Genomic DNA, 11,343 nt, shown 5'->3' with positions numbered 1-11,343 from the left:
AGGCCGAGGCAGGAGGATTGCTTGATGCCAGGAGTTGGAGACCAACCTGGGCAACAAAGTGAGAGCCTGTCTCTTAAAAAAAAAAAAAAAAAAAAAAAAAAAAATTAGCCACTGTGGGTGGTGCACACCTGTAGTCCCAACCTACTCAGGAGGCTGAGGCAGGATCGCTTGAGCCCAGGAGTTCGAAACCTGTTGCCTGAGCAACATACCGAGGCCCCATCTCTAAAAAATAAAAATAAATTAAAAATTTTAAAAAGTGCCTCACACCACAGTGGCATATGGCAGATCCTCCATAAATGGCCAGCCCATTAAAAGCAAAGTGAGCACATCAGTCTGATAATGAACAACTGAAATTACTAAAAGAAATGCCCAGCTACAAAGTGGACCCAGAGGAGGCAGCTCTTGCACCAGGAGCTCTCAATTGACTTTGACTGCACATTACAATCAGCTGGGAAGCTTTAAACTTCCCAGTGCCCAGGCCATACCCTACATGTAACCAGACCCTCTGGATGGGACCCAGGTGATTCCAATGTGCAAGGGTAAGCTCCTCTGCCTTGTCATCTAGCCTCACCAGGTTTGCTCTCAGAATGCACGTCTCCTAGCCTGAAAATCTAAGGTATTCCAAAGGAATCCTGGGCCCGGAGCTCCAATGGCAGGACTGGGAGCTGGTAGGGCTTGGCTCCACATTCATTAGACCACCTGATGCTGGCCAGGCATGGTGGCTCAAGCCTGTAATCCCACCACTTTGGGAGGCCAAGGCAGGCAGATCACCTGAGGTCGGGAGTTCGAGACTAGCCCGACCAACATGGAGAAATCCTGTCTCTACTAAAAATACAAAATTAGCCAGGTGTGGTGGCGCATGCCTGTAAGGCTGAGGCAGGAGAATCGCTTGAACCTGGGAGGTGGAGGTTGTGGTGAGCCGAGATCGCGCCATTACACTTCAGCCTGGGCAAGAAGAGCGAAATTCTGTCTCAAAAACCAAAACAAAAACAAAAACAAAAACAAGAAACCTGATGCTATGTGCTTGGAGGCAGGCAGGGTTCCTCTACCAGTAACCAGCTGCCCGGAGGCTGTTTAGCAGGTGGAAAAACTGGTCAAAACAACTGTAGTGCACTGGGAATTAGCTCACGGGCCTGGCCTCAGGGAGCTCACCATCAACAAGAGGCAGGACCACTGTACAATGAGCTGTGTATACACAAAACAAGAAGGGATGTGATCTGTGCGATGGGAGGCAGGAGAACCACTATTCAGAGCTGCCAGGCAGCTTTTTAGGAGGTGCTGGCTTTGAGCTTGGTCTTGATAGATTCTTGTCAGATGTGGACATGTAGAGAGCCTAGGGGGCCAAGGATGGAAAATTGGTTATGTTCCTTATCTAGGATGCAGGAGCAATGAAAGTAGTTGGCATTGCTAGGGTAGTTCAAGCCTGCTCCATTTTCCATAGAATTCAGGCAGAGAGTAGCTTTTTCTTTTTTCTTTAAACCAGCTTCTACATTAAGGACACAAGAGACCAGCTTTTAATATTCACCCCATTGTGGCTCTAGGATCCAACTCTGCACCTAGGATAAGGTCACCATGCCAGCTGAAGCCTGCTGCCCCGATACTTGAGGGAAGAAATGGTTTAAACCACATTTTCCTAACCAACTGATTTTTTATGTGGGGGCTGGGGTGTGTGGGAACAGTCAAAAAGGAAAGAAAAGGAGTAGGAAGCTGTTGCACTGTTAAAATGGCAGATGTTATCATTGTTTCAAATTAATGCGCAAGGCTCATTCCAGTAGTTTGACTTTATTCAATCAATAGAACGTGATCTCAGTGGTTAAGCCATCTTAATAGGGCCAGGTCTCTTGAGGTAGTTTTTGGGCCATCTGTTAATTACATCGACTTTCCAGGAAACAGACTATGGAGAATGAGAGGAATCAGACTGCCTGTCACAAACCTCTCGTGGAACCCTCTAGTGACACCTATAAGGACGTTACAGATCTAGTTCCAGACTTCATAGATCTAGTTCCATTATCTCAAGTTACCGATGGGGAAACTGACGCCCCAGCAGGGGGCGGGGATGTAGCTAAGTCACTAGTGAGTTGGTGGCAGTCAGGTCTCTTGATTCTTTTCCCCATACTCTCAGGCCAACTTCTCAGTGGAGGGGCACTGGCAGGCCTGCTCTCTGGACAGAATGTAGCAAAAGGCCTGTGGTCAAACTGATACGGGGTGGGGAAGGTTGGGGGGCCCTCAGCCATCAGCCATTCTCATCCTACACGTGAAAAACTCAGCTGAGAGAAGGGAAGTGACTTACCCCCTCAGGGTAAGACCCAAGACTGGAGCTTGGCTCTCTTGCTTCTCAGCCTCCTAGAAGTTTCCACAGTGGAATACAAAAGGAAAGGTATTTGGAGGCATGGCCAGTCTGGAGAAAAGGATCAAGTTAATGACTTTAAATACAAATAATCTGAACACATGACTGGATAAAAATTGGTTTCCCTAACGTGATCTCACCCTCCATGAGCTGAGCTGTTTCTGGAGAGAACAGTCCAGGAAAGGGGTGTAGGAAAAGGCAGCGTTAGAATGAACACCAAGGCTGCAAGATGGGGGCAGGGGTGGGCTGGGGGCATTTAGATGGTCTGCACTTGGGTCAATAAATCCATGACTCCATCTTTGGTGAGGAAGACCACCTCACCAGTGTTCTGACACCAAACCTCAAAATGTGCAGGGTCCTCCAGGGCCCTCTTGCCAGCAATGATCACAAAGGGGTAGCCAAACTTGTTGGCATCTTTCAGTCTGTTTCCGATGGTCAGATGGGTCCTGTCGTCCAGCAGCACCTCCCTGTGAAGCTGAGGCACTGCCTCTGTGATGTGGTCGTACAGTTGCCCTATGAGCTCAGAGGCCGCCTCCTCCTTACTGCCCTTCTTAGGGGGGATGAGGCAGGCTTGGTAAGGGGCCAGTAGGCTGGGCCAGCGGACACAGTCTTCTGTAGAGAGGACTTCAATGGCAGCAGCCAAGATCCGTGTCACACCCAAGCCATAGCACCCCATTTCAGCCAGGGATGATTTGCCATAGACGTTGGTAAACTGGGCATTGAAAATGGATGAGTACTTGGTACCCAGGTAAAATGTGTGCCCCACCTCAATGCCTTTGGTTTCATTCAGTGGGCCCTGGCAAGCAGGGCAGTTCATCTGTGACAAGTCTAGTGTCTCCATGTTGGCTGAGAAGCTGCAGTGGGGACAGATGGCAAGCCGGTCCTCTCCAACATCCACAGGGAGCTGGAACTCATGAGACATCGTGCCCCCGATGCTGCCGACATCAGCCTGGACCTTGACAAATCGCAGCCCTAGCCTGTTGAACAGGCTGCAGTAGGCATCACACACCAGGCTGTAGGTCTGCTGGGCAGCCTCTGGGGAGGAGTCAAAGGTGTACATATCCTTCATGTAAAACTCTCGGCCACGGAGAAGACCAAAGCGGGGCCTGGGCTCATCCCGAAACTTCCTTGTCACTTGGTACAGCAGGAAGGGAAGCTGCTTGTAGGACAGTTTCTTCTGCGCGGCAATTAAGGCTGTAATGGCTTCCTCGTGAGTTGGTCCTAAGCAATATTCCTTGCCATGCCTGTCTCTAAGTCTTAGCAGCTCCTTGCCCATCAAGTCCCACCGGTTGGTGGCTTGCCAGAGCTCTGCCGGGCTGAGGCTGGGCATGTTGACTTTCTGGCCCCCGATGGCCTGCATCTCCTGGTCTATCACTCGCACGAGCTTCTCCATGGCACGCACGGTGTACGGCAGGAGGTGATAACAGCCGGGGCTTGCTGGGTAGATCAGGCCCACCTGCAGCATCAACCGCTGGCTCTTACAGGTCAGGTCACCAAATTTGTCCTGCAGGGAGAGCACCTGGTCTTCCCGAAGGTTCTGTGGCTGGAACACACGAGACAGCAGCAGGCGCCGCCCTCCTCTTGGGGCACAGTGGTGAAACCTGCGAGGAACATACCCAGAGAGCTGGCGGCTGCAGGTGGCCAGGGCGGGCAATGCTCTGCATCTTGTCAGCAGCCCTTCCATGACACCCTGGCACCGGGAAGCACGGGCACCTGGAGAAAAATGAGTTGTGTGAGAATGAGCGTCGCCCGTGTTCCAACGCCACGAAGCAGCCAACCCAGTCTGCTCTCAACAAACTTCGAAGACAGCCACTTATTTTGCAGATACGAATCCTTCCATTTCTAATATCCTAGCAGATCAAAGCACTATTTCTCTAACCTCTTACTTCCGTTTTTGAAAAATCAATATTTTCCTGATTATAAAAACATTAACAACATCCTGTGGAGAGACAGCGTTGTGTAGTGACTGCACAGGCTCTGGAATCAGGCAGCCTAGATTCCAGTCAGGCCTCCCACGGGCTGCACCCTGTGTAGCTGGCGACATGTGTCTTAACCCCTCTGTGCTATTTCTTCATCTATAAATAGTAGTAACAACAGGACCTACCTTCTAGGCTTACTGTGGACACTTAGAAGAGTTATAAAAAGTTCTTGGAACAGCATCTGGCATGTACTATGAGCTCAACTAATGTCTGCTATTATTATTATAGAAAACTAGAGGGGGAGATCTGAAAACAAATGGGCACGCTGGCTTACGCCTGTAATTCCAGCACTTTGGGAGGCCGAGACGGGTGGATCACCTGAGGTCAGGAGTTTGAGACCAGCCTGACCAACATGGCGAAACCCTGTCTCTACTAAAAATACAAAAATTAGCTGGGCACACGCCTGTAATCCCAGCTACTTGGGAGGCTGAGGCAGGAGAATCGCTTGAACCCGGGAGGTGGAGGTTGCAGTGAGCTGAGACTATGCCACTGCAGTCCAGCCTGGGCAACACAATGAGACTCTGTCTCAAAGAAAAAAAAACAAAAAGAAAGGAAAGAAAACTAATCCCTCAGCCCTGAGTCAACTGCAGCTGACGTTTTGTTGCGATCTGTCTCTTGCAAACCCTGTCCTTTGCACATCCCTCTCTTGTCCCTCTACCTGCCCCAACATTTAAATGTCATGGGCCTCTTCCCTCTTCACAGCACATACTCCCTGGACAGCCCGCATGCTGAGGGCTGACTCAAAATCTCCACCTGCCTCCCAGAGAATACATCAGGCAGGTACTTCAAACTCCGTGTCCCAGAATGAACTCAGCATTCTCCCCTCAAACCCACTCCCCCTCCAGCACTGCCTGTCATTGTGAATGGCACCAAAAGTTGCACTTTGCCCAAACCAGAATGTGGGGTTCACCTGCTCTGCCCCTGTGTCCCACATTCACAGCCCTCTTGGCCCTGTCATTCCTACCTCTTCATTTGCTGTTCAGTCTGTCCCTCTTCTCTCCACAGCCTCCACCCAGGTCCAGGCCACCCTCATCTCTCACCTGGACGGTTGCAACAGCCTCCCCACTGGTCTCCTGGCTTCCATTCCTGCCCTCCTTCAATCCATCCTCTATACTGCAGCCACAGGGGGGACTTCCCAAGCACAGATGCTAACAGCTTTTCTTGGTTAAAATGGCCTCCTGCTACCCTTAGAATAAGGTCTAAGCTTCTGACCTTCAGGGTGTGCACGGCCCCACATGGGCTGACCCCCTTGGGCCTCATCTCACCACTGCCCCTTCTCTGATCCGGCTTCGCCATGCCCCCCTCTTTTTTTGAGATGGAGTCTCGCTCTGTCACCCAGGCTGGAGTGCAGTGGCATGATCTCTGCTCATTGCAAGCTCAGCCTCCCATGTTCACACCATTCTCCGGCCTCAGCCTCCCGAGTAGCTGGGACCACAGGCATCGGCCCCCACGTCCGGCTAATTTTTTTGTATTTTTAGTAGAGACAGGGTTTCACTGTGTTAGCCAGGATGGTCTAGATCTCCTGACCTCGTGATCCGCCTGCCTTGGCCTCCCTACCCCATGCCCATTCTTAAACATACTGTCCCTTTTGCACAGAACACCCCTCTCCCCTTTTCCTGCCAACATCTAGTCATCCTCCAGGCCTCAGGATGACCATCCTCTCCCCAGGAAGCCTTTCTTGTCCCACTCCCCATACCCCCAAAGGGCTGGCTTTTCCCACACAGCCCACTTGTCTCCTAGGGTTCCTGCCCATTTGGCTGCCTCTCTTCTCCCAGACACTTGGCTCAGTGCAACCAAGGACCTGTCTAGCTTGCTCACCACTGTATCTTCAGCACGTGACAGGGGCCTACTAGACATTGTCCAATAGGCAAGTATGTTTCTCTGATTTCACAAAATAATCACACATTTCTAATGGCAATACAACATTCCATTGATTGACCACATCAAAAATCAGTAGTCGGTTTTCTCTGTTACACATAATCTACAATGAAGAGAAGGCTTTTTTTGTCATATATTTGGGAGAGGCATTGAAGAATGGAATTACTGAATCAAAGGCTATAAATTCTTTTGAGACTTTTTATTTGTATTGCCAAATTTAGTGAGTACCTCTACTTTTCAGCACAGTCCATGCAACAAAGCTCCCGGCAGTACGCTGGGAATGGGTTACTGATTCCCCTCAGCTCTAGGGAGCTGGGATCTCCCAGCTGGTTCTCTCCAATCTCAAGCAACCTCATCCATTTCCCCTGTGCACTGTACAAATGTTTAAAGGTGGTGAGGCACTGCCACAGAGCCCTAGTGTGGTGCCGTAGGAACGTGCAGGCCATGGAGGCAAGGCACATGTGGATTCACCCCTGGCTCCATCACTTCCTTGTGATCCAACCTTACTTAGGCCAGTGGCTCCAGCCAGAAACTCATCCTTGATTCCTCCTAAAGCAAATGAGTCTGTCTCCAAGGTTTCTCTTAAGTTCCCCCCCTCCTTTCTGGCCCTTACTGCCTCAACATTGGGTTAGCCCCTCAAAACCACTTGCTACATGACAGTTAGTTGCCCAGTGGTTCTGAAATCGAATTGAGCATCAGAATCACTGGAGGGCTTGTTTTTTTTTTTTTTTTTTTTTGAGACAGAGCTCACTCTCTGAACCAGGCTGGAGTGCAGTGGTACAATCTCAGATCACTGCAAACTCCGTACCTCCAGGCTCAAGCGATTCTCTTGCCTCTGCCTCCTGAGTAGCTGGGATTACAGGCATGCGCCACCATGCCCAGCTATTTTTCATATTTTTAGTAGAAACAGAGTTTCACCATGTTGGTCAGGCTGGTCTCAAACTCCTTGACCTCAAGTGATTACCCTGCCTCGGCCTCCCAAAGTGCTGGGATTACAGGCGTGAGCCACCATGCCCGGCTGGGCTTGTTAAAACAGTGATTGCAGAGGCCCATCTCCAGAGCTTCTTTCTGATTTAGTAAGTTTGGGGTGTGGGCCAAGAACCTGAATTTCTAACAAGTTCCCAGGTGACACTGACGCTGCTGGTCCAGGGACCCCAGTGGGAGAACCACTGCAGGGGTCTAGCTGTGTACCATGGATGACTAACCTCATAAACTTCATGAGGATGACAGCTATGTCTATTTTATTCCAAGTTTTATCTGCGGCATTCAGCACAGTGCCTGGACACAGCGGACACTCAATACATGTTCTTTTTTTTCTTTCTTTCTTAAAAAATAGAGATGGAGTCTTGCTATGTTGCCCAGGCTGGTCTTGAACTCCTGGCCTCATGCTATCCACCTGCCTAAGCTTCCCAAATGCTGGGATTACAGGCGTGAGCCACTGTGCCCAGGCTCAATACATGTTCTATCAATGCATGAACTGAGTACTTATTGAACCCTGTCAGTCCAGTCTCCGTATTAGTCTCCAGCTAAAAAGACAGCTGACCCAACCACTCCCATTTACAATCCATTAACGGCTGGCTCTCATGATTTTCTCAGAATGGCACCAAAGCTCTTCAAATTTTGATCCCAACACACCTCTTCCAGCTTCTTATCCTAGCATTCCCCAAGTTGCTCAACATTCTTGAAACAGACTGACCTCCCCAAAACACCCAGCAATTCCAACTCGAATTCAAGGTTCACTTATTCTAAGAAACTTTCTCCAACCCCTCTAAACAGAGAAAGTCACCTCCTCTGTGCTCCACTCCACTGCACACACCTCTTTTTAGTATACTGTACTAGAATCATGTCCAAAAATATTTTTGAGGAACTATTGTGTGCCAGGCATTGGAAGCAAATGATGTTTCACATACATTTTTTTTTTCTTTCTGAGGGTGTGTACAGGGGCCAGGAGGGGAGGTCAGTGTCGATGTTTAACATTCTATTCCTTGATGAAATTACAAGTTCATGAAGTTTTACACATCTTTAAATTTCAGAGTCTAGCATAATGCCTACTATTTATTACTATTTGTTGATCAATATGTTGATAAATTAAGAGCAAAGTAAAGGGTGCAATGATATAATTATCTGGATAATGTAAACGAGAGCTTTGAGCCCTCCTCCTCCACGTTCAGCATGTCTGTCCTCGGACCCCTCAGCTTATCCAAACAGGTGAATAAGTAGAATTATCTCAATTTTTCAGTTATCTACAGGGAATATCTAGAAAGCAATATAGTCACTAACGTATGCAACACTTTAGGCTCCGGCAAACAGCCTCTGAGTCATTCAGTCGATTTTTTTGAGTACGTACTCTGTGCGGGGCACTGTCAGCCCTTCCAGCCCAGGCCTTTTCAAAGATTCTTTGACTCACTATTGCCTCCTAATCTAATCAGAAAAGTTGTACATAAAGCGTTTACAACGGTACCTGATACATAATATTAAGTGCCACAAAGTGTTATTATTATTATTATGATGCCCAACTCAGAAAAGGGAGGCTCTGAGATATAAAGTCATTTGTGTCAAGCCACACAGCAAATAAGCGCAGGGTCAGACCTGGAAGGCAAGGTCCCCGCCTCCAAATCCTAGTTTCCATCACGAACTGTGCTACATTAAACAGCAACAGAACCCTAGGCCTAGTTCTAAGAACCGGCTCGGCCTTCACTCGCTCGGTGTCCCTGGTCCAATCACTTCGCTCCGGACCTCCGTTTTCTCCAACATAAAACGGGAAGGCTGGCTCAGGCAGCAGGTGGTCCCAGGGCCTTTCCAGAGCTGGCACTTCGAGAACACCGTGTGACTCACGACGACCGAGGGACAGACCAGGAAGTGCTGCCCTCATTTTACAACGGAGGACACGGAGACCAGGAGACGAGGAGTATCAAAAGTTTACGTGATTCTCAGCCCGCCCCAACTCAAGGACGGGATGCAAGTGGGAAAATGGACAGCAGGGTCCTAGGTCTCCGCGCCCAGACCGCGTGCCCGCTTCACTTCGCTGCCCGCGCCCGTCCCTCAGGTCTGGCAGTCACCCACGTTCACCTACCGCAATCCCCAGCCCACGCCGCCCGCAAGACTGCCGCCGCGCCCGGGCCAGCGCGCTTGCGCCTCGAGCAAGCCCGCCCTTAAGCCCTGCCTCCTGCCCTTCTCCCCAATCGCAAAGCCGCGCTCAGGGGCGGGGCCGACTGCAGGGGCGCTCTGGCCCCGCCCCACGCTAGACACGCGTGAGAGATTTTCCGGAAGTGTAGCCAAAGAGCGAGAACCCGGCTTTCCTCAAGATCGTTGATTGGCCAGGACAGCCAAGAGTAAATCACCGTTCCGGAAGTACCTTCTAGGAACATGGGAAGTGTAACTCTATGATGATTTGAGAGTGATGTTCCCGCCCACTGCCAGGCCCCGCCCACTCCCCCAATAGGAGAACTGCTGGCGACAGTGTAACCATGACGACACACTGGGCAACGTAGTTTCTAATCTATCCTATGATTTTTATGGGCTTTCCATTAAATAATATAAAATTGTGAAACAGTTGGAGAAAGACTCCTTTATTACAGTGCCCAAGACAGTCTTTAAGACACGAAATCAAACTTCCATTCACCAAATATTTTTTGAGCAGCTACCACGTAGATGCCACTGTGGTAGACACTGGGGACAGTGAAGTGAACCAAACAGACAAAATTAGCTGCATTCAGTATAGCTTGTGTTCTAGAGAGGACACAGTCAATAAACCAATACAGTGAAATCTAAGCAGGGCAGGGAATGGGAGCAAAGAACTCAGCAACCAAGATAAACAGTGTTTTAATACAAGCGTTTTTTGTTTTGTTTTGTTTTTGTTTTCGTTTTTGTTTTTGTTTGAAACGGAGTCTCGCTCAGTCGCTCAGGCTGGAGTGTAGTGGCGTGATCTCGGATCACTGCAAGCTCCGCCTCCCGGGTTCACGCCATTCTCCTGCCTCAGCCTCCCAAGTAGCTGGGACTACGGGCGCCCGCCACACCACGCCCAGCTAATTTTTTGCATTTTTAGTAGAGACGGGGTTTCACTGTGTTAACCAGGATGGTCTCGATCTCCTGACCTTGTGATCCACCTGCCTCGGCCTCCCAAAGTGCTGGGATTACAGACGTGAGCCACCGCGCCCGGCTACAAGTGTTTTTTTTTTTTTAAACAAAATTAATGCAAAAAATCCACGGCAAACAAAATATCAAAATTTAAAAGAATCTGTCAGTCAGATGGTGCTAAAGGCTATAAAGAAAAAATTAACTAGGGAAGGAGAATGGAGTAGGGGGTTAAGTGTTTGCAATATTTTTGTTGTTCTTTTGAGACGGAGTTTTGCTCTTGTCGCCAGGCTGCAGTGCAATAGCGTGATCTTGGCTCACTGCAATCTCCTTCTCCCGGGTTCAAGCAATTCTCCTGCCTCAACCTCCCGAGTAGCTGGGATTACAGGCTCCCAACACCACGCCCGACTAATTTTTGTATTTTTAGTAGAGGCGAGGTTTCACCATGTTGGCCAGGATGGTCTTGAACTCCTGACCTTGGGTGATCCACCCACCTCAGCTTCCCAAAGTGTTGGGATTACAGGTGTGAGCCACCATGCCGAGCCAAGTGTTTGCAGTTTAAAATAGGAGGATCAGGAAAAGCCTCATCAAGTAGGTGGCATTTTAGCAAAGACCGGAAGAGGGTGAGAGACAGAGCCTTGTAGGGGAAGAATTTTCCAGACACAGGAAACAAGAAGTGCAAATGTCCTGAAGTGGGAACTGCATGTTATGTGACTCTACCTAATAACAACTACAGTTATTGAATGCCTAAAACGTATCAGACCCAATACAAGACACTGGTGATTCTGATACTGGCCCCAAGAAGCTCTCAGCTCGCCGGGATCTTCCAGGAACAACTCCGTGTGATCACTGGTGTGATAGGGGCTGAGCAAACCCCTGTGGGAGCGTGGGGAAGGAAGGTTTCACTGAAGAGGTGACCTTTCAGCTGGACCTGAAGGATGAATGGGGTCTACCCAGACAAGAATGGCAGTGGGAGTGGAGTGCAATCTTCAGGCAGAGGGACCAGGACATTCAAAGGCACAGCTCAGGAAATGATGAGCCAGTGTGAGGGAAGCATGGGGTGTG

General features: G+C 49.5%; 1 protein-coding gene across 1 annotated transcript; it reads right to left on the bottom strand.

The window, feature by feature from the left end:
- Positions 1–1,766: 1,766 nt before the first annotated feature.
- PARS2 (prolyl-tRNA synthetase 2, mitochondrial) lies at positions 1,767–9,344 on the bottom strand. The gene is made up of 2 exons (XM_007978627.3): positions 9,278–9,344; positions 1,767–4,060 (listed from the first exon to the last, which is right to left on the bottom strand). Exon 2 carries the CDS (start codon positions 4,029–4,031, stop codon positions 2,604–2,606), a length of 1,428 nt encoding a protein of 475 aa, XP_007976818.2. The 5' UTR covers positions 4,032–4,060; positions 9,278–9,344; the 3' UTR covers positions 1,767–2,603.
- Between the last annotated feature and the right edge of the window lie 1,999 nt (positions 9,345–11,343).

The sequence above is a fragment of the Chlorocebus sabaeus genome, chromosome 20 (genome assembly GCF_047675955.1).
Source record: "Chlorocebus sabaeus isolate Y175 chromosome 20, mChlSab1.0.hap1, whole genome shotgun sequence".
In the NCBI taxonomy this organism is placed as follows: domain Eukaryota; kingdom Metazoa; phylum Chordata; class Mammalia; order Primates; family Cercopithecidae; genus Chlorocebus; species Chlorocebus sabaeus.
The sequence above is the reverse complement of the archived record's forward strand: the minus strand, read 5'-3'. Positions and strand labels throughout refer to the sequence as shown.

Excerpts from the sequence above, each read along its gene's own strand:
- PARS2 (XM_007978627.3), bottom strand. The coding sequence starts at position 4,031 with ATGGAAGGGCTGCTGACAAGATGCAGAGCATTGCCCGCCCTGGCCACC.